The 27,690-nt window shown below is 34.5% G+C and overlaps 1 protein-coding gene across 1 annotated transcript in view; it reads left to right on the top strand.

The window, feature by feature from the left end:
- LOC145243375 (COMM domain-containing protein 7-like) overlaps positions 1-24,553 on the top strand; it is a 30,248-nt gene extending 5,695 nt beyond the window's left edge. The window contains exons 2-9 of the mRNA XM_080106198.1: positions 3,703-3,756; positions 6,087-6,189; positions 7,152-7,208; positions 19,114-19,151; positions 20,157-20,247; positions 22,111-22,160; positions 22,312-22,363; positions 24,230-24,553. Coding sequence (XP_079962324.1) covers positions 3,703-3,756; positions 6,087-6,189; positions 7,152-7,208; positions 19,114-19,151; positions 20,157-20,247; positions 22,111-22,160; positions 22,312-22,363; positions 24,230-24,306 — 522 coding nt within the window. The 3' untranslated portion in view covers positions 24,307-24,553. The remainder of the gene's footprint in view (positions 1-3,702; positions 3,757-6,086; positions 6,190-7,151; positions 7,209-19,113; positions 19,152-20,156; positions 20,248-22,110; positions 22,161-22,311; positions 22,364-24,229) is intronic.
- The last annotated feature ends 3,137 nt before the right edge of the window (positions 24,554-27,690 follow it).

The following is a 27,690-nucleotide window of genomic DNA, read 5'->3' as shown; positions in this document are numbered from 1 at the left end:
CAAAAACCAATTAATTATCGAAAAGAATGATGAAGATGACCATTTGAACTACTTCATTAAAACACTCACAAACATAGCAAATAATACCATACCGAAAACAACCAAAACCAACAATCACAACAAACCTTGGTTCACAAAAGAATGCAGAAAAGCCATCAGAGCTCGACGAGCTGCCTTGAGAAAATTCGAAAAGTATCCAACAAGCGAAAATCTGGATTTCTTCAAAAACAACAGAGCAAAAGCCAGACGAATCATAAAGGAATCCAAAAGAACAACCTGGAGAAATTATATATCCAAAATTAATGTGAATACCAAGGCGAAAACAGTTTGGAACATGATGAGGAAAATAGAAGGAAAGTGTAGTAGTACACCAATATCCCACATCTCTAAAGGCAACAAAATATACACCGATCAAAAAGACATTTCCAATAACCTGGCAGATAATTTATCAAAAATTTCATCATGTGACAGACAGAGAAATTCAAAAAGATTAGAGAAAAGGAAGAGAAAAAGAAAATTCTATTTAAATCACAAAATACTGAAAAATACAACCAACCTCTTACCTTGCCTGAATTAAAAGAATCGCTAACCAAATCCCATGACACAGCTACAGGGCCCGATGAAATTCCATATGAAATCCTCAAAAAACTTCCAGAAGCCTCAATGAAATACCTACTTGAAATTTTCAATATTATATGGTCCAGTGGAAACGTACCCGAGACCTGGAAAGAGGCCACAATAATACCAATCCCCAAATCTGAAAACTCAAACATCCAATCCCAATCAAGTAACATCTCAGATCCATTGAATTTCAGGCCAATAGCTCTAACAAGCTGCATTTGTAAGACCATGGAAAGGATTATAAACAAAAGACTAATCTGGTTCCTGGAAACAGAGAATCTTATTACAGAACTTCAAACAGGATTCAGGAAAAACCGAAGTTCAATAGACCACATAGTCAGACTTGAAACCTTCATCAGAGAAGCCTTTGTAAGGAAAGAACATTTAACAGCAGTGTTTTTTGACATGGAAAAAGCCTACGATACTGTGTGGAAGTACGGTGTTTCAAGGGATCTGAAGGCGCTTGGACTAAAAGGCAGAATGCCAATTTTTATTGAAAATTTTTTAAAAAATAGACGGTTCAGAATAAAGGTTGGCACAGCTCTCTCGGACTTGAAAGAACAAGAGAATGGAGTACCTCAAGGGAGTATACTGTCAGTGACCCTGTTCAGTATCCGAATTAACAACATTGTAAAAAAACCTTAACCCTGGGGTAGATTGCTCCCTATATGTGGATGACTTCCTAATATGCTGTAGATCTAGATATATATCTATAATAGAAAGGAAGCTTCAATTGTGCTTAAACAAAGTAATGAGATGGACGGAAGAGAATGGATTTAGATTCTCCAAAAGAAAAACGAAATGCATGCATTTCTGCAAACTAAAGAACATGCATAATGATCCTGTCCTAACCATGGAAGGAATGCCCATACCAGTTACTGACCAGTACAAATTCTTAGGGATTTTATTTGACAAAAAGTTAACATTCATCCCACACATAAACTATCTGAAAAAAAAATGTAACAAAGCTGTAAATCTTTTGAGAGTGGTAGCACATACCGATTGGGGTGCAGACAGGGAAACACTCCTTAAACTTTACAGAGCACTAGTCCGCTCAAAGCTAGACTACGGTTGTTTCATATATGGATCAACCCGAACATCATATATAAAAAGCCTAGACCCTATTCACCATACTGGCCTAAGATTGGCCCTAGGAGCATACAGAACTTCCCCCGTGAACAGTCTATACCCGGAAGCACACGAACCCCAACTAGATCTAAGGCGAGAAAAGTTAGCCCTTCAATATTTACTGAAACTGAAGTCTTGCCCAAACAACCCTGCGTACCAATGTACCTTCTATCCTAAATATGAAGAACTCTTTAACATGAAGAAAAACTATCAAAACGTTCGGGCTCCGAATGAAGGAAAGCATTGAAGAATCGAAAATTCCAATCTCCAGCATTCACAACTTCATACTGCCTAAAACACCCCCATGGACCATGAAACAAGTTGAAATAAAACTCAACCTAAACAAAAAGTCCAAATCTACCACAAACCCTATTGAATACCACAACGAACTTCAACATTTAAAATTACAATATTCAGACTACACCTTTATCTACACAGACGGGTCTAAAAGCAACAATCACACTGGATGTGCAGCAACGTACCATAAAACCACAATGAAGAGAAATCTTCAAAATGAAGCATCTATATTCACTGCAGAGACTATAGCTATCGATCTAGCACTCAACATAATTTCAGAGGAAATCACCAAAAACTTCATCATTCTCACAGATTCTCTATCAGTCCTACAAAATCAAAAACAAGAAAATCCACTAACAACAAAATTAATAGAAAAAATCAATATCCTTTCAACTACTAAAAACATTATTCTTGTCTGGATCCCCAGCCATGTGGGGATCAAAGGCAATGACAGGGCAGATACAGCTGCAAAAAGATCTCACCTTCCAACTGACAATTTTAAGATTCCACATACTGATCTTAGACCTCAGATAAAAGCATACATACAGGAAAAATGGCAACTGCGGTGGAGTCAGCAAGAGGGCAACAAATTAAACTCAATCAAACCTGAACTTAAGGAACGATGTCCGGACATCAAGAGATCACGCCGAGAAGATGTGATACTGACTCGGCTGCGCATAGGGCACACCAACTTTACTCATTCTTATATACTAAATGGAGAATCGGCGCCAGAGTGCATCCCATGCCAGGAGACACTCACAGTAAAACATATCCTAGTTGGGTGTGATGACCTTGCCCCAACTAGAAAATTATATTATACAGAAAGCAATATGGAAGACCTTTTTGAAAAGGTCAACTCAGCAAATATTCTAGCATACCTAAGGAAAGTAAATTTATATAAGAAAATTTAAGGAAATTTAAAGTCATCCAAATATACACATCCATGTATAAATACAACATTTAATTTCTTAGTTCAATTTTATAAAAAAAGGGAGGAAAGGCTGAAAAAGTCATTCCCCCCCTCCCAATAAAAAAGTTAAAAAAAAAAAAAAAAAGGACTCCGGCATTAAATGACCACATAGGTTGATATGCCGTAAAACCAATCAATCAATCAATCAATCATTTTCCATCTCTGTTTAAAGCAATTGCCTGTATAGCAACACTGAAGAGCTGCGATACAGCCTATCTGTGGATATATATATATATATATATATATAACAAATAATTTGCATTCAAATGCATGTGACTCATGGGATAATAATCAGCTTCTGAATATCTGGTCTATAATGAAACTACAGTTAATTAAACCCACTTTCAATTATTAATGTAAAAAAGAGTTTTATAAAAATCGACTAAATAACTGAAGGAAGAGTCTAATATATTTAACCTCAAAACATTGCTGATTTTCATCTTTTGGTCATAATTGAAAAATGTTTCACTATTGTTAGTTGTCCAAGCAGGTTTACATATTTAAAAAAAATAAGTTGTAACAAATAATTTTATTGTAGTCTCAATAACATGTCATAACAATAACAAATGAAAATTTGCTAGTCAGAATCAGTTTGATTTGCCAGCTTAAATGCTTTTTAGGCACAACTTTTAAAATTTCATACGAGAATTTTAATGAAATTGTATCCTTTTCTTGTTTTTCTCCAGCAATTTAATCAGCTTGTACAAATGGTCTTTTCTTTTTTGGCTGATCCAAGTAAGGTACGTCGAATTGTTTTTTTTTTTTTCTTTTATTTAAAGAAGAAAACAATGTTTTCAGTTAAAGAAGAGTCTCAATTTAACTCTACTTGAAACTTTGTATTTTTGAAAGATGTTTAATGAAAACGCTAAAGGTCACATTTGTATTTGTGTGTAATTTTATTTACTCACAAAGATGGAGACTCCATGTTACCTTTTTTTTAATTTCCAGCTGTTCATTTACATGCAAAACTCAATAAGTATAAAATAAGAATACATATACTCACAGATACAAGGAATATGATTGAATTAAACATATTAAACATGGCAGACAAACTTATCACTTTTTTCTTGCATGTGGCCTATGGAGTGAAATTGTCTTGTAATGCAGCAGTAATGTTTACTGCTTGTAAACTGTCATTAAAAAAGCATTTTTTTTTTATTTTAATTTTAAATTTTTTTTTTTTTTTTTAGGAATCCATCAGAAAGAAACCATCAAAATTAATATAAATCTGTAAAATCCTGCCAAACTATTCATCAAACAAATGGAAATTAATTTCTCTATAAATGTTATTTATGTATCTTTGTATCAATGAGATAAAACATTATGAATATCATAAAAACACTTTTTTTTTTTTTTTAAATTTTTTTTTTATGGCATTCATCAGCAAATTTTACGTATACCTGCCAGGTTTCATTGGTTTACTTTGAATTTTTATTTTTTTTTTTAATAGAATTTTATCCAATGGTTCACTTTTTTTTGGGGGGGGGGGGAGGGATAAAAAGCTTCAAATGCTTATATTTCCAAAAATTTATGGATGAATTTTCATAATTTAAAAACTAAAAGTCCTTGATCAATTTATATTTTATTAATAACCTTTTTATGTCAAAATCTATTTTTTTTTTTTTTTTTTTTTTTTTTGCATGGTACAGAACTCAAATTTACATATGTTAAGGCCTAAAACTGCACCGTTTGTTCATTTTCTCCAGGATTTGACATCCCCTGGGGACTTTTGGGGCTAAATGGGGGGGGGGGGCTTGTTCACTGTGCACTCACGGGGGGACCATGCATGCTATATTGTTACTTTTATTTCCATTGCCTTCACATTTTTCAAGCTCGGCCAATGAATTTCCTGGATTAATTCTGAGATCATGGTTTAAGTTTAAGGTTAGCTCTGTCTTGTCTTTGTCACTAACCAACACATTTTCAATTCTTGAGCATGTTTGGGGTGCATCATTGATTTAGTAGATGTCCTTGCAGACCATAAAATAAGCTATGTCTGGTTCAAATCTAATTATATTGTTTTAAATTATCCCCCCCCCCGTTATAGATGAACTGTCAACTTGTATTCAATGAAATGTTTACAATAGGTATTTTGTTTTGATATTAACTAACTCCAAAAAGGATTGATGAATCATTGACCTATTAAGTTCCAAGGGATCTAAATTTTTACTATTGTTCAAATTTGGTGTAAACAAGGGGTTAGAATGCACAAATTGAAAGGAAAAAAATTATTTAATTTAGAAAACGAAATATTGGTTTCTCTGTATACAAGACACTGGGTACATGTGTGTTAGCTTAGAAATGAGAAGGCTATGCACATAAGATAACATTTACACATTATGCTAAGAAGTAAAGCAGTTCACACAAAGAGTTACATTGCATTTTTGGCAATAAGTTAGTGGTTTACTATTGCAGGACTTATTTATAAATCTACATACATTATATAAAATGTTAGCAAATTTCACAAGAACTTTTAAGTTTCAGAAAGAAGTTGATGAATATAGTTAAATTTTATCCTTTCTTCAGAGTAATTATGCCGTAATCAGTACTATTATATAGTAGCTTATAAATTTTAAAAGAAATTATTTGGTGCCCTATTTATAGGACATTGGGACCTAATCGGTTAAATGAACCAAACCAACTTTGGACAAGTCCACTCTGGAAGAAAAGGACGTATTGCTTTAAATATAGTTTTCTATTTGAGTTATTCAAAAAATTTAGAACCTCTAAATGTTTTTGTTTTTTTTTTTTTAAATTAAATCTTATTTGGTGTTCTAAATAATTTTTTAACGTTGCAGATGTTTTTTTTTTTTTTTTTTTTTTTTTTTTTTTTTTTTCACACTTTATTTTCCTACTTTTACTCATGACTCCGGGTTTGATCCTTCCTACTTACCTACCATAACATTTTTTAACCCCCCCCCCCGTCCCGGAAACAAACACTCGGGCAACGCCGGGTACCCCCGCTAGTATGAAATAATGCTTTTAATGAAATGACCAAACTTTTATTCCTTAGCTTTCTACATGTCTACATAAATGATTTGTGATTCTTTTCATTGCATTCTGTCTCCAGTCTTCGCAATTAGTTAATCACCTTGAAACGTTCGCCAAAGACAACAGTGTCAGTCTTCCCGGGCTAAAGAACGTCTTCAAAAGTTTGCTGACCATTCCAAACAGTAAGTTAAACTATTTCTTATCTATATATAAATAACATGTTCATTTGTCTGTACGTTTGAAGAACACAGGGTCGAGCAGGTACTAGTGTGATTGCGAGTGTTAGGATACAGTAAGTTATTAACCAGCAGAGCATCACTGCTATCGACCAAGGCATGTGTACACAGTGATAATGTATGGAAGTGAAACCTAGCTAGTGAGAGTTGAGGATATGCATTGCATGGAGAGAAATTATATGAGAATACGATACAGAAGAGTGTAAAGTGATCCAGCTTTTGAAATGAACTTAGCACATAATTCTTCTATTGTTTCACAGGCAAGCACAGAATCCTCACCATACAGCAGTTCTTCTGGACAACTCATACAAAACTCCTTGAAGTATGCTTCTAAGATACAAATGAAACGCAATAGACTCTGTGCAGATTCCTGATGACCTCCTACTTAACGTTTCAGCTGTTACTAAAACAATGTGTCGTTAATGCCAACATGGTGTTGAGGATTTCTGTGCATTGTTTGAACAACCTTTACCAATTATTCAGCTGCTCCTAATTTATGCAAAGCCAGACAACATCGATTGGCTTTCTATCAAAAGCTTTCTCTAAATCTACAAAAGTAAATTCTAGGTTGTTCTTCTTGCCAGGATACTTCCTTGCATTTAGCTCAGAATAAATGTACCTTACCTAACTATAAAGCCAAAGTGCATTTCATCTATGCGTATCTGACTTATTTGCTATTCTTGTATTATTGTTATTCTCTCAGCCACTTTCAGGACCTATGTAATTAGCTCTATTCATAGCTCCTGCTATCAAAGTCTTTTAAAACAACCTCTTTTTTTTATGCTTTGACTTTTTTTTTTAAGTCCATGAGCATCTCAATACATGTTTCATCTACAGTCTTGAATATTTTTGCAACAACACTATTAACTAAGTTAATGTTGAATTTAAATTTGCTTTCTTTGTTTCAGATGCCTTGAAGAAAGGTTCTACAGCTGCAACATTCCATGAAGAACTCAAAAGTCTTGGTAAGTTTTTCTCTTTAGAAGTTTCTTTTAAATTACTTGTATATGGTTTATATAAAGAACAATGTAAGTCCCTTTATGACATACTAGCCTGGGTGCCTGGCATTGCCCGCGTGTTTGGAGTTGTGTGTTGAGAAAAAAAAGTGGTAGTAAGCAGACAGGCTCGAACCCATACTGCGAAGGAGGAAAAGAATATGAAAAAAAAAAGAAAATGACATTTTTTGCCTTTGCGTCCATCACCAAACCGGAAGTGGTGAAGGTTTAAATTAAGGCTAGTCAATCGAAAAGAGAGGATGACTTTCGAAAATATCAGCGAAAAAAGCGACTCCTCCTTGTAGAAAAATGCCCTGTTGAGGGTGAAGGAATTAACGTTTTTGGCCAATTATTCGATATTTGTTGTCCGAAGGGTTGAGCTTCAAAATGATACCGATCTCATGAAAATCTGTCGCCTCTGTCGAAAGTTTTAGGCAGACCTACAAGCATACATGCATTTAAAAAGTGAGATTTATATTATAGATGTGTAGTTGCCTAAAAATAGTTAGCTGACCCATAAACATATAGAAATTCAACTGATTATAAACAGTTATTGAAGAATATCAAGCTGGGAGTTATCGTGGAACTCTGTTAAATGCAACTCATCTTTGTATTGGTTTTCTGCTAACTACTCTCTTGAACTGATGCTATCGGATCAGGTTTTCTGAAGATATTGGCTTCCTGACCTAAACTGGTACTACCAGATCAGGCTGCCCTGTGGCTTCCTGAGACGAAATGCACCTACATTGACGTTTTTTTGTTTTCTGATCCTTTTTGTAAAACTTAATTATGTTCTGCAAAAACAAAAACAACAGCCTATCTCCCTCCCCTTTTTATTTTATTTTTTCCTACCTTACTCCCGGTCCTTCGCCCTGTCGGTGGGGCATCAGAATACACCTTCTGCCCCCCTGCAGAGAGTAAAAGTCCCTCAATGGGGCCACCTTTTTACCGTGGGTGGCGACCCGTGACACCTTGGAACGGAATCCTGGTGGTTGAGGGTTGTAGAGGATAGATATGAGTTCCTCTCCTTCCCAACACGGCACTTTGGTCCTTACCTTGGCTAGACGGGCGGTCGGAGAGGCCCGCTCCGATCAATCGGTTGGTCACGTCAAGCCCTAAATCAGACAAACGCAACAAGAAAATACGCCCACACTCCCCACATTATACAAACTGATTTAGCAAGCGGTGGCTGTAGGGTCAAACAACGTGCTGGATAATGGAGAAAACATGGCTGTAAATCTGAATTTTTTCCTGAAAACGAGGCCTTCAGAAAAATTGAAGAACCACAGATGCTTACATCCACCAGCAGGGAGTGTATACTTTTCCTGTATCCCTGTTGGGTTGGGGGCGAAAGGGTATCCCCCCCAACACTTCCCAAATAGGACTCTGAGGCGGGTGGGGAGCAGGAAAAATGAAAAAAAAAGAAATCCATCTATGAATACAAACAAGCCTCAAAAAAAAAGAATACGAGATCTAGTATCAGATTCTTCAAACTCAGACTCTGAAAATGAACCAATATTAAGTAATGAGAATTTCCCAACATTTCTAGTATTGGAATCAACCAGTGAACAACCCATAACCAAAACTTCTCCATTTAAAATCGAAAAAATACTCTCACAAAGTATTAAACCTATATCGGTTAAAAAACTAAATAATGGCACAATATTAACACAAATAAAGAATAAAAAGCAAGCTGAGGAACTGCTAAAATGGAAAACTTTTGACAACAAAACCATTAAAGTTTATCCTCACAAGACACTAAGTTCAAGTAAAGGTGTCATCAAGACCTCTGAACTTGCATTATGTACCATAGATGAAATAAAAGACAACCTTAGATCCCAAAACGTCACAGATGTACAAAGAATCCAAATAAGGAAAAATTCCGAAACTATACTCACCAACACATACATTCTGACATTCAACACACCAATAATCCCACAAAAAATCAAAATTGGTTACCTAACAGTCAACACTGAGCCATACATCCCAAACCCCCTAAGATGCCATAACTGCCAAAAATATGGACACCATCGCGACCGATGTTCACGGTCACCAACATGCATAAGATGTGGTGAAAAAGACTTCCACGAGGATTGCAAAAAAAAACCTAAATGTGCAAACTGCCAGGAAAACAACTACGCAAACTCAAAAACCTGCCCAATCTGGAAAAAAGAAAGAGCAATACTCAAAACAAAATACACAAATAACATTTCATTTAACGAAGCTAGGAAAATCATAGAAAGCTCCAACTACGCAGATATAACAAAAAAAAAATATACAGTACTTCAATAACTCAAACCAACATTCAATAGCATCAAACTCCAATAGCAATGTTGACATTATCACGAAGCTCTTAAACGAAACAAAAAGTTTACTTGAAGAATTTAAAAAAATAATGACCATTCAATGTAATACAATAAACAATACTTCAACAATAAACCAAAACACAACTATAAACTCACAAACAAAACCCCAACCAAAAAGTAAAGAAATAACCACAAATAAAAAACAAAACACACAACAAACGAACACTCAAAATAGATTTCAACTACTAAGAAAAGTTGAGGATGAAAACACCAATAAAAATGTCGGTGAGAAAAATAATAAAACTAAGAAGTTGGAAGAGCCCAGAACACCAGAAGTTATACCAAAATCAAAACCAAGATCTAGATCAAATTCAATATCCAGATCTAGATCAAATACAAAAGGAAAAGACCCTTTACAAAACTCTCAAATGACAGATAAATCTATGGACTCCCTGGAAATGGAAGTCGAAGAAGGGAGAAACGAAGCAAGCCCCCCCAAAAAAACACAACACCAATCACTGTCCAAACAAAAGGAAAAAAAAACCCAAAACAAAATGGATACACAGTTCCGAGCAAACTCCAGTTCCCGAACTCCTAACAGCAGAAATGAAGAGCCAAGCGAAGCAACACCATCATCGCCCAATGAAGCAGGAACTAGGGAAGGACCAGGATCCAGATCCCAATCTACCTCAAGAGAAGGAAACAAAGAAACATTGGAGGAAATGGAAGTAGAAAACAAAACGCCCCTAGACAAATAAAATGGAACAAAATAAAAGAACTCAAAATATAACAGCCATACAATGGAACTGTAGAGGATTGAAATCCAACTATGAAGAATTAAAACGATTAATTAAAGATCACAACCCAAATATCGTATGTCTACAGGAAACTCTAATGAAGGAAAACTCAAACCTCTCCCTTAGAGACTACGAAGTATATAACAAAATCAACCTATCACATATAGACCATAGACCAACAGGACAGGTGGTACAACCATTTTGTTAAAGAAAACAATACCCCATGAAAAACTCATTTTAAACACAGAACTACAAGCCATAGCAGTAAGAGCTACCTTACACCAAACTATCACAATTTGCTCAATCTACATTCCACCAAAATACAAATTAAAAAAAATTCAAATAAATCAAATAATCGAACAGCTTCCTGCACCATCATTAATCCTAGGGGATTTCAATGCGCACAGCAACCTTTGGGGAGACAGACAACCAAATCATAATGGAAATATAATAGAATCCATACTAGAAACCACAAACATGTGTATACTGAACAACGGCAAACACACCTATCTACATCCATTTACAGGAACAACCTCGGCTATAGACCTGACACTCGGCTCTCCGACTATCTACATGGACTTCAATTGGGATATCCATGAAGAACAGTGTGGTAGTGACCACTACCCAATTTTCATTAAAACAAATAAACCCACAATAGAAGACATAGTACCAAAATGGCAACTAAAGAGAGCTGACTGGTCCACATTCAGAAATCTCTGCCAAACGCACATAAATAACGAAATACTCCAGGAACCTGACCCAATAGCAACATTTACACAAAGATTAATAAAAATAGCGAAGAAACAATCCCTAAAACTTCAAAGAAAAACAGCAAGCACAAACCATGGTTCACAAAAGAGTGTAAAGAAGCAATTAAGAAAAGGAAAAAAGCCCTAAAAAAATTCAGATTAAACCCAACCTCAATAAACTTAGAGCTCTACCGCCAAGCTCGTGCAAAAGCACGACAAATAACCAAAAAAGCTAAACGAGAAACATGGCAAGATTATGTATCTAAATTAAATAATAAAACACCTAGCAAGAAAGTATGGGACATGGTGAGGAAGATAAATGGGAAGCAAACCCAACACCCCATTATACACCTAAAAAACCCGGATGGTGGAAAATGCACTGAAAAAAAGGATATGGCAAATCTACTTGCTGAGCAACTAAATAAAAACTCCTCTCCCAAACACCACAGCTTAACATTCCAAAACTACAAAAAAGAAGCAGAAGAAAGAAAGCTGAACTTCAGCTCAAACAATACAGAAAAATACAATTTACCGTTCACAATATCTGAACTTAAAAACGCTCTGGATAGAAGCAAAGATACTGCTACTGGACCGGACGAGATACACTACCAATTTCTGAAACAACTACCAGAAACCTCATTAAACACTTTCCTGAATATACTAAATAATATCTGGCTCTTAGGCTACTTTCCTAACGCTTGGCGAGAGTCCACGATCATACAAATCCCAAATCTGATAAAGATCCCACAAATCCAACAAACTACCGCCCTATCTCTCTAACCAGCTGTATCTGTAAAACCATGGAGAGAATGATAAACGATCGACTCGTATGGATATTAGAAAAAAATAAAATATTTGACAAATATCAATGTGGTTTCAGAAAAGAAAGGAACACAATGGACCAATTGGTCAAAATGGAATCGTACATTAAAGACGGTCTTATTAGAAACCACCATGTGGTGTCAGTATTCTTTGATTTATAAAAAGCATACGACACTACATGGAAATACGGCATTATGAGGGACATACATAACCTTGGAATCAGAGGAAGGATGCCAATATTCATACAAAACTTTCTCAGGGGTCGCTCATTTAGGGTACGCCTCGGGGGAGAGATGTCTGAGGTATACGGACAGGAGATGGGAGTGCCCCAGGGAAGCATAATATCAGTTACACTCTTCCTCCTAAAAATCAACAACATCAGCAAAGCAGTGACTACAGACATTGACAAAGCCCTCTTTGTAGACGATTTTACAATCAGCTACTCATCCCCTAACATGCAAACAATAGAAAGGAAATTGCAGGAGTGCCTTGATAAAATTGAAAAATGGACAAATGAAAATGGGTTTATCCTCTCCAAAACTAAAACAGTATGCATACACTTTTGCAAAAAGAGAGGATATCACCATGACCCACAACTGAAAATAAATAACAACACAATACCAGTGGCACAGCAAACCAAATACCTGGGAATGATCCTGGACAATAAACTCAATTTCAAGCCACATATAGATGCACTAAAAAAAAAATGCCAGAAAGCATTAAACATATTAAAAATAATATCCCACACAAACTGGGGAGCAGACAGTAAAACCATGCTCCTATTGTATAGAGCAATCATAAGACCAAAGCTGGACTATGGTTGTATTATATACAGTTCAACAAGGAAATCATACCTAGAAAAATTGAAACCAATACAAAATCAAGCACTCAGACTCTGCCTAGGAGCCTTCCAAACATCACCTATTCTAAGCCTACGCACAGAAGCTAATGAACTCCCCCTTCACCTGAGATGGGAAAAACTCTCACTCCAATATACATTGAAACTTAAAAGTTTACCAGAAAATCCTGCTCACGAAAAAGTAGTATATACGTCAATGTATGAAAATTTCTATACCAGCAGAACTACAGCTGCTCAACCTTTGAGATATCGCCTTAAAAAGGCTATTATAGAAGGATACGAAGAACCAAAAAACATACAAACTTACACAATTCATAATACTCCATCATGGACAATCACAGAACCATACATTGACATGACTATCAAAATGGCCAAAAAACAGACTAGCAATCAAACCTATCAAAACAAATTCCTAGAACTCAGGGATGAATACTCCACATACAAAACCATCTATACAGATGGCTAAAAAATAACTGGAAAAGTAGGAGCAGCAGCAAAAATGCATAATGCACACAAGCAAATCCGATTACCAGATGGTGCCTCTATATACACTGCAGAGTTACAGGCTATTAAGATGGCTCTTGAATTGGTCCAGGAGTCTAGTGAAAACAAATTCCTTATCTTCAGTGACTCCATGTCCAGCTTAATTGCATTGAAAGGAGGGAAAGTAAACCACCCGTACATCCTGGAAATCATAGAAACATACCAACACCAAATAAAGAATAATAAAACAATAGTACTAGCATGGATACCGAATCATGTCGGTATAAGAGGAAATACAGAAGCTGACAAACTAGCTAAAGAAGCAACAAAGCTGATGCCTTCAAACAGAAAAATCCCATACACGGATAGGAAAAATAAAATAAACTACTACATAAAAACGAAATGGCAAAAACTATGGGACGAACAACTAAACAACAAACTTAAAGAAATACACCCAAATGTTGGGCAAGAGAGAACCATAATACCAATACGAAAAGTAGACACTATATTCACCAGAATCCGAATTGGTCACTCAAGACTAACACATGAATACCTTCTGAAAGCAGAAGGTATCCCTCAATGCAGAATCTGCCAACAACCACTAACCATTAAACACATATTAATGAAATGTAAAAGATATGAAAATATTCGTACGAAATATTTCAAGGAACAAAACCTTAAAACAATATTTGAAAAAGAAACACCTTACAAAATATTAGATTTCCTGAGAAAAATTAAACTTTTGGAACTTATTTGAAAATAAAGCAAACCACTGGCCAAAGTCTCGAATGAAGAATATTCTCTTCACCTTTTATGGCATGAAATGACCTATAGGGTTGATGTGCCGTTAAACAAAAACTTACCTACCTATCCTGACCTAAAGGTCCTGGATATGACCTGAAATTATATCCGATGGTGAGGCCCCAGCTTGCGGGCTTTGGGGAGTGTAGAGCCACCCTTTAATTACCATTGCTCCCAGGTCCACTCTGACCCAGATTGGTAGTACCTGTTAGAGTCCCAATTATGGGTTAAATAGAAACCGACTTAAAAAACAAATATACTCTATTAAAAAATTATTCTTCAAAATCACTGGATTCGGCAGTAAATAACCCAAAAGGGTTGATATGCCGTAAAACAAAAACAACCAACCAACCAATCCTGACCTAAAATGCACCAAACATTGATGTTTTTGTTTTTGTTCTTTCTCTTTGTAAAACTCCATTTTCTGCACAGCTAAAAACAATTTTCCCTAAAAAAATTAAGCAAACCAAATACCATGAATAAATATTTGGAGATGTGAAGAACTTGAAGCGTGAAAACTTGCACCAAAATGATTGGCTGCTGCATAAAATCTAAAAACAAAACCACCAAACCAAACTCCATGAATAAATATTTGAAGGCTTGAAAAAAACATTTTTCGAAAATTACTAGATTTGACATTACATAACCGTAAAAGGGTTGATATGTCGTAAAACTAAACAATTAAACTAAACTACTCCCATGACTATTGCAATGGTGGATAAAGCAATGTAGGTTTCCAACCTAATCCTTTCTCAAACTGACAGCAAGCACTTTCTATCCTTTTCATACATAATGCTACTATGACTTGTTCTTGAGTATGCCATCCATATCTTCAAAAAGTTATTCTTTGTTCAACAGTTAATAACCAGGATGATGATGGGATTCGCCAAGCTTACCTATAAAGAACAACTCTAGAGATTAATTCTGTTCTCACTTGAGCAGCAGATGTATGGAGACTTGATTCTGTCATAAATCATCATCAACAGGAATTTAATTTTTAATGCCAAATCACCGTCTCTGCAATCTTCTGCAAAAGATGTACCGTCATCATTTTTTGTCTCAATAGAAGAAAGGCAGCATTCTTTGTGTTTCAACTTTGGGGAACATCCTGCGAGAATGATGTCATGATGACTATTATATCCGTGTTCATCGTAAGCTTGGACAAACATTCAGACTGTTTGTGGATGTAAATTTCTCCTGTCATTGGACTATTTGGAAATGCATAAAACCATAATTTCTCCAACTATGTGTAATTTAATGAAAATCTGAAATATCTAAATTTTAAAATGAAAGGTTATATCCTCTCAAAACGTTTGAAATACTCCCAACAAAACTGAAAATTGGGAATATTTATTTTTTGATGTCTAATACCTATAATTAAAACCTTACAAAAATCAGCTGCATCTGAATTAAAATAAAATAAAGAAAAAAGGCATCTATATTCTCTTTTATCTTGTTGCATGAAACTAAGTTAAACTAAATATAGACTATATTACCTATCCCTCCAGTTTGAAAATCTAATATATAAACGGCTATATATCTGTCTCCATATTTTCAAACTATATCTCCTCCGAAACTAAAAGTCACAGAGCGGGACTAGGGGCCTCAAATGATTGAATTTTTTCTGGGACATTCTTTTATGGGTCTTTAGCCCATTAAAATAGTTTTTAAGGGGTCAAAAATGGATCAGAATTGAAAACAATCGTTATACATTTAGTAGATTCATCTTCGTTTATTTTTAATTTTTAATTGGCTTATATGCATGTCACGTCAGTACAGTGGTAATGTTACCAGCTTTGAATGCTAGTTTCGGTTTCAATTGTAGCTGATGGCACCTAAATACCTTTTTTGTTATAATCACGACTATAATAATATATGAAATCTGGACAAATTAAAATATATTTAAGCATTTTAGGCCCGGGCAAAGACCCCCCCCCCTCCCTCACTAGTTCATAATAATCAGTTAATTAGTTTGAGTGAATCCTACACATAGAAATATATAAACATATACCTAACTTTATGTAAAAGTGAGATTAGTGGATACTTATGCAAATTATGGAATTGGCTGAACCAAGATCAACTCCACTGGAATCTATTCCGTTCACTTATGAACTAATTTGGAAAAGGCATGAAGCCTCAGTTTTTCTTCAGGTAAAATAAACTTTTCTTGAATGAATTGCCTGCAATAAGTATTTTGATTTGGTGCTAAATAAACTGAAGTGTTGATCTGCTTCAAAGTCACTTAAATTATTTGGAATTAAATAGCTCGAAAAGGGTTGATATGTCGTAACACATGTGGAAAAGGATCGCTCAAATTCACTATTCATTAATTTCGTAATACAAAATTTTTATTGCCTCCTTAATTCATCTTCATTGGTTTGTATCAGGGTTAAGAATAGTTCCCTTACTAAAAGAAACATTGAATGTAAACATGAATAATTAAAACTGTCTTTGTTTCTTCTTCTCCTCCTCCTCCTCCTCACCCCACACTGTTGACTTATGAGAGGCTGAATAAAAAAATCAGGTTTTTATTTTATTTTATTTTTTTTCTGATCATATCAATTCTGGGGAGAAACACCTCTTTCCCTGGTTTCCTTACACTTTATTTTGTTCCTGGCTAAGCGTAGCAACATGGGACCCAGTTGGCTATCAAGGTTGTGTCTCAACCAGGGTTCTACCTTCCTTTTAGTCTTTTCTGTTTCGAGGTTCAATCTGTCACTCTGTATTTCCACCTGTTGTTTGTAGATCTCGAAAAATGACCTGCCTATCTATGTTTAACTGTTCATATGGTGGTAATGACATTTATTCTAGTTTGCTGTCTGATCCAGATGTTCCTTTTTCTTTCACGTAGACAAATGCTAAACATAATTCCATTTTGCATTGTGCCGCTCTTTTTTTATTTTATTTATTTATTTTTTTTTTGATGCATTATCGAGTACTTGTACTTATCATCCCTGTTGGATTGAACCAGATTCTCCTGAGCACGAACTGCATCCCTAACTATCGCAATTCAGTTTTAATGATCCTGAGCCAGGTCACAAGAAATGGCTGATCATTTTTGATTCCAGCATCAGAGACCAGCTACTTGTGAGCCCAATAGTACTACCAGGTCATCCTTAATTGTCGTGTCCTAGGTCTTCAGCTTCTCACCAGGACATTTGTGCCAGCTGGGGAGAGAGATAACCCTGCGGATGAGCTCTCCCTCTGGTTGATGAGCTGCATGTCCAAACCGCTGGAGACATCATTGAAGAAAGATGAATGGTAGGGGGCTTGGTGGAGAGTAGAAACTGGAACATGATCTCCATGGTAGCATCGCAAAACACTGTGAAAATGGGCGTTGTCAAAGACTTCCAGGTTATGCAAATCTGCCACTTTCATAAGCCACGTCTCACCGCAATAGAGAAGGATGGTTCTCACCATTGCCTGATAGATGTGTCTCCATGTCCAAGCATATTTCCTGTTGGAGCCAGAGAGACCGATTGAGATGGAAGAATGCGAACTGTGCCAATCCTATTTGCCGGCCAATCTCAGCCGTTGCTTGCCCAGTTAGTGTGATAGTAGAGCCAAGATAGACAAAGGAATCTATATTATCTAGGTAAATTCTGTCCAGGGTGAGCGACTGCAAGGTACCCTGATCAGTCAGTGAGGACATGACCTTTGTTTTGGAGGCATATATGTGCATGCCTATTCTGCAAGTGACAGTCTGCACTTGGTTGAACACAGTTTGCACCTCCTTGCCAGTCCATCCAAGCAGGACGATATCTGCGTAAGCAAGCTCAGTCACTGTCATGTTTGCCCAACCATGACCTTGAAGGGTTTCGTTGATAATCAATCACAGTTGAAAAGAGTGGGTGAGAAGGCACAGCCTTGCTGACCTCATCTCCGATGTCTCGGACTCTTCACCGTAGGCCCATACCTGGGCCCTCATCAACTGAGTTTTGCTGGTATACTGTCAGCCTGCATGATTTGCCAGAGCGAATTTCTATCAATGGAGTCGAAGGCAGCTGCAAAGTCAACGAAGCAGAGAACTGTGGGTTGCTGAAATGTCCAATAATTTTCAAGTCATTATTGAGTGCTCACATTTTCTGTTTAAGGTTCATGGTGAACTTTCTGCTCTTCATGATGTTGTCTACTTTGGAAAATGTTTGCATTTGGATGAACAGCCTATCGAAAAGTAAAATAAAGAACAAATTATACAAAAACCATGCTCATTAAATGTGAGTAATTATAACAAACTGAGGTTGTTTCTCTTTCCCCTTATTTCAACTTGAATAAAGAAGAATCTATCATAAATCTTATATCACCCAGTGAAAATTGTCTTAATTTCCTGAATATTTCAGCACCACAGAGTTTTAACCTTACACCCACTGGACAACCAATAGAGTGGTTCCAAAAATGGCAATGGCAAGAATATGCAATATACAGTAATAAGACTGGATAGCAATGATTTCAAACAAGGTGAACTCTCAAGATGCCATGGAGAAGTCTTACAAGTGTTGAATCCCTGTAAATAGGGAACAACGTTAAATGATGAAAAGATATATTGTGTTTTGGCATTAAAAAACTTTAATAAATATTATTGCGCAAGATTTTAAGTCAAACCTAAATAACATTTCAAGTGGTGTGTGTGTGTGTGTATATAATATATTTTTAACTTGCGTTGCTTTTACATAAAAAAAATCCCTGACATATAACACTGATTCTGACTAGCGAGTTTTCATTTGTTATTTTTATACCATACCATTGGCATTATAATGCCATATATTGCTACAGTTTTTTTTTTTTTTTTTTTTTTTTTTTTTTAAACAATGTAGTCCATCTGGACAATTTTAAATATGGAAATATTTTTCAATTATTTTCCACCCAATCAAAATCAAAGAAAATAATTCATTTTAATAAAATATGAAGAGTTGTCTCCCTTACAACCTAAAAAAAAGTTTGATCAAAGGTTATATTTTGTTTGACTGATCTTATGTTTAAACGTACTAACTTTTGATTCGGCTTACACATTTTATTTATTTATTTTAATGAAATTTTTTTTTTTTTTTTTTCATTTAGGATTATCTGAAGAGAAAGCAGATTACTTCTCTGAGCAGGTAAACAAACAGATTTTTCCTTCAATCATTTTCCTATTTCAGATTAGCTATATCTACCTGGTATTACCCAGAAGCATTTTTATTTTAATGTCACTTATGCCCCTCCCCTCCGGCCACCTCTCGCTTTTCTCTTAAGTTTTTGTAAAATTATTTTGCATTATTAGAAAAATAATTTAATGGAAAAATATGGCATCACAAAAACAGGTTTTGAGCAAAATTGATAGGATGTCTTATTAAAATGTTGAAATTTAAATCTCACAAATACATTTTTTTTTTTATAATTCCTAAATTAATAAATAAGGAGCTAAAAAGTAAATGTTTTTTGAATCAATTTGCAATATCGTTTTTATCAAAAAATGTGCTGACCAAATTGACACATCTCAATGCAATATTTGTTGCTGTTGTGAAGTGGTCTGAGTCTGGTGCGCCACAAATAAAAATAAAATGTAAACGATTCTATGGAGATTAATAATATAAATGATTTACTTAAAAATTTTATACTGAGAGAATTCTGAAATGAAGGATTTAATTATTGTTTTTGGTAGCAATCCTCCATTTAAATATTTCCTATTTGTTGTTTGATTAATTAGAGAGACCGCTAACTCTGGACAGAGCAATCACAAATGTTCTTTGGCAAGAAGATAACTTTTGGGTACAAAGTTATTTATTTGCTTCCCCACACGAGAGCAAAATGTGACATGAGGTCGTTTTTAATGTGGGGGGGGGGAGAAGGGAAACCAGCTCCCCCAAAAAGTAGATAAAAATAAAAATTGCCTTGGTATATAAGGGTTTCCCCTACAGTGACTAAGTACAAAGTAATTTGAGTGTAGCATCAGAACAGACACTACACTCTAATCTTAGCCTGAAAGTACAAAGCTATTTCCCTTTTTAAATAGAAGAAAATATTTTAAAGTATCATAGGTGGCTTTTCTTGTCTGATTTTGCTTTAAAACCGTGAAGTTTGAGATGAATTTTATACAAGTGTTTTTTTTTTTTTTTTCATAGTGGAAGAAAAACATGGCAACTCTTTCCTCCATGGCTCTTGGACAAACTCTCATGGTAAACCAACTTGTTGATGTCGACTGGAAATTTGGAGGTGAGTGATTATCATTTTTGTTTTTCTTAATTTTTGATTTTCAGACTGGGCACAGAATAAAAAAAACATGATTGAAGGAGAAGAAACTTTTTTAAACATTTGGTGAATCAGAAAAACAGGAAACTCAAAGTCTGCTTTGATTAAAAATTAGTACAAACCTTATGTGTAGTCTGTAGAGTTCTGTGTATATAGAAAGAATGAAAAAAAAATGGCTGCCTTTTCTCTTTATATGCTTGTAATATTGTCGTGTAACATGCAGATGAGATGCTTCCAGTTGGATATAAAAAGCCTGATTTTTTCAGAGACAGGATTGGATTTTGGATGTTAGTAAGTGTTGTCAGTAGTGTGTTGTGTTCTAGAGTTGAGTTTTAACAGTAGTGTAAGATTTGAAGTTAAGTTTTTGACAGCAGAGCATCAAGATTAGGAGTAGCAAGTTTTGGCAGCAGTGTCGAATTATATATATAAATTTTTTTTTTTTTTTTTTTTTTACGGCATCTGTAGCAAACAGTGTCAGATAAAAAATTATTCTATTTTTCTAAAAAGAAAAAATAAAGTAATATTTTTTTGTAATACAAAAAACGAATTAAATGCAGTAAAACAATAACATTTTATCTAGTTTATGCAAAAAATAATTAAGTTTAATGCAAATTATTTTTAGCTGATGCTGTTTCCTGTGAACTTCAAGTTGCCTATTCTGACCCAACTTTTTTTTTTTCCAATCGGAAGTGCTTTTATTTTGTGGAGCTGGATTTACCCTCAATATTAAAAAAATACAAAACCGACCTTGTATCTAACTTTGCCAAGATAACATGGATTCTACATATCAAAAAGACTCAACATTGTTATTTAAGGAATCACTGGTTTTCTAAGTAGCTGCATAAGATACCTGGTGTTACCCGGAGTAATAACTTGAAAGAATATTTAATGTTAAATAGTAATAGGTTTGGAGTGCACATTCCAATGGGGTTCTTCAGCTGTAGTGAAGGAAGACAATTCATCTAGGAAAGAAAAAGCTTTGTTGAAAAACTGAATAAGAGGAGTCCATTAATCCTCTAGGGCAATCTTCTATTGATGGCTTCAGAAACAAAACACTTAATTTGCTGTGAACGAGCATGAAAGTATTCAATCTGGTCTAATTGGAAATAAATTGACGGCACTCCTTTTTGCTGACATCATAATTCGCATCGCCTCAAAGTGTTCTATTGGCTCCAAGTAATGTCAGGTTTGAACGCAGCATGTATGCACGGTTCACCTTAAAACAAACTCTCGAATTCTTCAAACGGTTTGCTTTTATGCAGCCCAAGATTGTCTAATTTGCATACGAATATCAAGAATTCACGTGACTGTTTAGGGTATAATCAACTGTGTGTTGCCATTTTTTTTTGTTATTTAACAACTAAATTCTTACAATCATGTGTTTCAATAATTAACATCTTTTTACATACTAGCACGTATCGGACATCTTTTTAGAAATTGACTTTCAAATTAACCTATCTCTGTCCAGGTCTTTTGTTTATCATACTTTTCTTAAATCTATCTTTATCAGTTCCTATCTTGTGTTTTTTTTTTTTTTTTTTTTTTTTTTTTTTTTTTTTTTTTTTTTTTTTTCCATCATGCTAACTAACCCTATTAGCTTAGCTATTCTACATCAAACAAAAAATCTGTCATTCCTTCAATGTGATCAAAACAATGAAGTCTCTTATTCCGCAGAAATCTCTATATACTATCTAGAGTCTCCGATCTAAGCCTGTAATCAAGTTGACTGCTTCTCTTTTAACAATTTAATATTTATGATGAAAGAATTATGCTTTATTTTGACTGTGCAATCTATTATTTAATTTTAATGGTTGTCTTATTTTTCAGTGACACTTGCTAGCAGTGAAATTACCAAAGTCGGAAACACATTTGTGCAGGTGAGTGCGGAAGCTTTCTTCAAAATGAATTCTTGCCTCTCGTATATTGAACGAGAAATGAGGGGGAACTCTGTTAAAATGAAAATACATACTCAAGCATTTAAGTCATTTTTACTGTATCTAAACACATCTTTTTCACTCTTATTTACAGCTTAAACTGGTACTTAGTAATGGAACAGGGGAGCTGAAAAATGCTTACATGGGTAAGTCGGGCACATTTTTCATCTTATAAAATTATCTATATTTTGATAACATTGTCTTGACAGGTATAGATAAGGAATTGGGCATCAATTTCTTAATTACATCTATTGTGCATTGTGACAAGCAAGGTCTACATAGTTTTTGTAGTAATAGTAGTGTGTGTGTGTGTTTTTAGTTATAAAGAAGTCGGTCAAATATCAATAAGACCAAAATTGAAGATTTTATTTGAACTTCTAAAGAGTTCCGACATATTTTAATGAGTTACAAAATGCTTAAATGTGTAAGTTTATCCTATTTTCATTTTAATAAATGTTTTGGTAACACTGATTTTTATCATGGAGAGGAAGTGAACATCTAACCACAAATTCTTTACCCTTTTAATAGCTACTAGCAGGGTGACCCAACGTTGCTTGGGATTGAATGATAATCAACAAATGTTTCATGTTCCCATGTTTTTATTGTCATTTGAAATCACCCATTTTTTTCTTTTTTTTTTTATCAAATTGATTGATTGCCTGCTCTGGTTGGGAACCCATCACAGTACACCTGGAGGAAACTTCACATACCTCTTGCAATAACTTTGTTCATGATATATTGTAATGTACATTGCACTGTAGAGAACCTACTGTTGATTTTATAAAAATTTTTTATATATAATGGCGTGCATTAAAGTTTAAAATGCAAAACGTCAAGTATCATTGTGAAATTGTGCGCTAAGAAACCTTTATTTGAATGCTCCCTTTTCATATAAAAGAACCTACCGTTGATTTTTATATTGAGCCTTTCAGCTTGTGTGGTAATAAAACTTCTCAAATGCACTTGTGATATTAGGCTGTGCAAGATGTTAATTTTAGTCAAAATCACTTGTTCTTTATTTCATCGGATTACTTTGATTATCGATACTTATTTTTTTCTATCAAAATATCTTCAATAAGAACACTACTAGGCACATAAAGGAACATTCGTGTGAAATTTCATAAAACTCTGCCCAGCTGTTTTTGAGTCCATAGGAAACAAACTCGCACAGACATGGAGTTCCTTTTCTATAATAGTAAGTATAATTCTAGTAGTCCATTAGCATTAATAAACTTTGAAATAACCATTTGATTAATCAACAATAACATAAGCACGTATAGGGTGAAAGCAGATTTTGTTTTTGATTTTATAGATCAAAAATGTGTAAAATTTTTTCAAATAGCAGATGTGTAGGTTTTGATGAGGAACATTCAGTTGAATCAAGTGTAGTTGAAATCTACAAATATGGATAACTGTGCAAAAACTTGTATTTGAGAAAATTTTCTTTTCCTTACAATGCAACTAAGAAACTAAAGAATGTGGGTGAATATAATATATTAAACTAAATGTTTTGATGGAGGAATCAACTGGTAGTTTTATAACAAAAAAAAAAAAGTGACACAAAATCTGACCTTTTTGTGCGTACAAAAACGCCTACATTTGTTTTGTTTCTTTTTATTTCCTCTTCATTTTCTTTCAAATAAAATTATTCTTTTTCATTATTTTTCTCCAATTTGCAATTATTTGTTCATAATGACTTCCATTTTTTTTTCTTTTTTTTTTTTTTTGAATTTTTGTCTCGAGTTTTCTTTTTGTATTTTTTGTCATCTCATTTTTTTTCATTCATTTCCTCAGATTTAAAAAATTTTTTTTTTTAGTTATTTTCAGTTTTTGTCTTTATTTCATTCATTTTTCATTAATTTTTTTCATTTAATGAATAATTTTTTTTTTTTTTCATTCATTTCATGTTTTGCTCTTCATTTCCACTTTTTTTATATTTCTTCTCAATTTTTTATTTTCATTTTGTGACGAGTTGAATTTGATGCAAAACCTTTTCACATTTTCCATTGCAGAGTTGAGCCTCCAACAGTTCTATTCCTTCTTACATGAAATGGAAAGAGTCAAGGCTAGCCTAGAGATTTTAAGTTGATCACAGAACAAAATAACATTCCTTGGTTGACTGCTGAGAATGTACTAAAAAGGAAAGATGCTGGACTAATTTCAGTGGTTACAATGCCCCACCCCAAAATCTTACTTCTTTCCCCTTCCAGCCCCCCTGTACCCACTGACTTTATGCCTTGGTTGTCACATCTTTCCTGCTATTTAATACAATTGTGTAACAGTATTTTCATTCATCATCATTTAATAAATTCATCATTCCACATTTCTTGCAAAAATCTTTCTTGTTGATTTCTTATGAAAGTTCATTTGTTGCAAACCTCAGTTCTTTGTTCCTTTTTATATCTATACTCCTATAAATTTTTTTTTGTATATTGATATTCATATCACCCTCCCCTTTATTTTTTTCTATTTATTTAAAACTAGCCTGGGTGCCCGGCGTTGCCCAGGTGTTTGAGCAAAAAAAAAAAAAATTTGGCAGGTAGGCTTGAATAGATTGTGACCCCCCCCCCAAAGAAAAAACATGGCGTTTTTGCTGTTGCATCCATCTCCAAACCAGAAATGACAAATGTTTTAATTAAAGCTAGTCAATCGAAAAAATGGGATGACTTTCGAAAATATCAGCTCCCTGTAGAAAAGTGCCCAGTTGAGGGTGAAGGAATTAATGTTTTTAGCCAATTTTTTTGATATTTGTCGAGCTTCAAAACAATAACAATCTCGTGAAAATCATCGCTTCTGTCGAAAGCAGACCTACATACATAGATTTAAACAGAAAAGTGAGATTTATATTATAAAAGGAAATACAACTTTGTTATATATGGGCCATGGAATTGCATTCATCTGCAAAAGATCTAGCTGATTTGCATATTCTTTTAAACAGTCATTATAATTAATTCCCTATTAGTTTTTTCGGTTTTCTTTATTGGATGATCATCTTTAGTGAACTAGTACATGTAATTATATTAATACAAATATTCTATATGATTTATACTTGCGTAATATTTGTGTAAAAAGATTATAGTAAACCCGAATCTCTTTCTATATATATTTATGTATGTGCATACATATATATATATATATATATATATATATTTAAAAATATTTTGCCTACCAAACTCTTGTGTCAATTTTTGGTCTTTTAATTTAATATATAGAATATTTGAACCCATGCAAAACTTTATATTTGGGTTTTAGCTGGGGGGGGGGGGATCGGTGAAAATTAAAATGGAATTTGCCAGGTGAAGGTTAAATGATGACATTACGAATATGCATGCATAACGTAATAGCTATTGGTTCATGTTTTTTAATCATTACTATTCTTCCAATATAATATAATATAGTATGATAAATACGAAATCTGCATTAATCAAAATATCATATTTAAGCATATTTTACAACCAGCCTGCTAGTTATATATAAAATTCATGAATTCGGCTCAAAAAATAAACATATGCCCCCTCCCCATGTTAACATTTACAAACATATAAGGTGCACTTGTTACTCAGTGTTATTTAGAATATATTTTCCAAAATTCATAATGAGCCATTCATTACGTGTTGGAACGATAAAGCCCTAAAGAAAACAAAACTACATTTATTTTAAAACTTTTATTGAAAAAGAAAAAAATATCAATTCAGGTAATTTGATTATGTAGTAAAGCTGACATCTATTCAATGTAGCCGCCTTCTGCCTCAATCACTGCCTTGATATGGGAGCATGCCTTTTCTAAAAGCATAGCCAGGAACTTGGCAGATGGCAGCGATCAGGCTGGATTTGGTGTTGTGGGTAATGTTCTCAACATATGACCAAACAAAGTAGTCCAACGGGCTCAGGTTAGTGGAGGAGGGAGTGGGCTGGGTCTCTTTGGACTTGTAAGCTGGCACGGAGTCCTGCTGCCACACCCAAGGTTTGCCAGTGGCCACCTAATTGCACTAAGGGGATCACCACACTTTTCAGCACATCCAGGTACATTTTGGTGTTGACTTTGAAGATATGATGTGGCCCTCATTTGCAACCACACCAAAACCATAACCGTGGCCAGAAACTGTTCTTATCACCCTTGGTACGTTCCTGTTATTCGTAACAATCCAATGATGAATTTTGAGGGTACTGGCAATGGTCCTGTTGTCATAATTTGGATCAGTAAAGAGCATGAGTTGTACAACGGCGCATCTCCGATCTCACTTGTTGAACATTGTATCACTTTCAGATATGATAGAAGGCTCCTTTCACTCTTGGGATTTGTACTCAATTGGGCAACTAGTAGATAGTCTGCAACACAAAAAAACTAAACAAAAACGGTTTTCATCTAATGGAATCATGTTGTGTATTCTAGGACAACAATTTTATCATTCCACCCTGTATATAAATATGTATAACTTATACGTACATACAAGGTGTGTTTAATACCTCTAATCCACTTCTCATAGTAGAAGAGCAACGAAACTTGACATAGTTATTAGTTATTCTCTTCAGAAGAACCATACAAAGTTACATATTTCTTCAATCGCTTAATGCAACTTTGGAGACCGTTTTTGTAGAATATTCCAGATTGATTCTCCACCCACAATGTAACTTCGGAAATCAAGACTGCATGATCTGAAAAACGCTTTCCTTTTTAAAAAAAAAAAAAAAAAAAAAAAAAAAAAAAAAATTCATGATTTCGAAGAGGTGAAAGTCAGAGAGTGCAAGGTTGGGAAAGTAGGGTGGATGGGGAAGGATCTCATAGCCACACGCCCGTGCTCCTAATCTGCCGACATGTGCACTGTGGACCAGAGAATTTTCTTGCAGAAGGAGGATATCTTTACCGATATCGGCATGACTGACAGATCCCTCATCAATGGCAGATGTGTGAGAGAGAGAAAGAGAGAGCATGTTTGAAAGCTGTTTCGATTGATTTCCAATCATGTTTTACAAAGTCATATACGATGTGGCATCAGTGCCATTTCTTTCATTTCATCAAAAATTTCCTGTGCTGTGCATCCTTTCAAATACACAAACTGGATCACTGTGTAACACTCAACAGCTCCATTCCCCACATGACTCAATAAATAAATAACTGCACTTACAAAATGTCAGCTAGATCTGACAACTGGAAGTGGATCAGGGAAATTACTTATTGAACGCCCCCCTCCTCCGTATGCACTAGAATAATGTTGTCTTTTATTTGTATATATATACATTTTTATACTAGAGTCTCGTTGTATAAAAAAGGACCTAGAGAAATGTAACATTTATAAACTAAAAATAAAGCGAACATTGAAAAATTAGACAACCTTTTTATTTCCCAATAAAATTTCGTTTTTAACGAATTATTTCATATTTATCAGCTTCATCCCAATAGTTTTTGCTGCTTTACATCAAGCGACAAACAATTCTAACCTATTATGTAATACTTCGTTGTAGTCAACGTTTT

The sequence above is a fragment of the Euprymna scolopes genome, chromosome 22, assembly GCF_053919585.1.
Source record: "Euprymna scolopes isolate OS-2025 chromosome 22, ASM5391958v1, whole genome shotgun sequence".
NCBI lineage: Eukaryota > Metazoa > Mollusca > Cephalopoda > Sepiida > Sepiolidae > Euprymna > Euprymna scolopes.
This window is presented reverse-complemented; position numbering and strand designations above follow the sequence as displayed.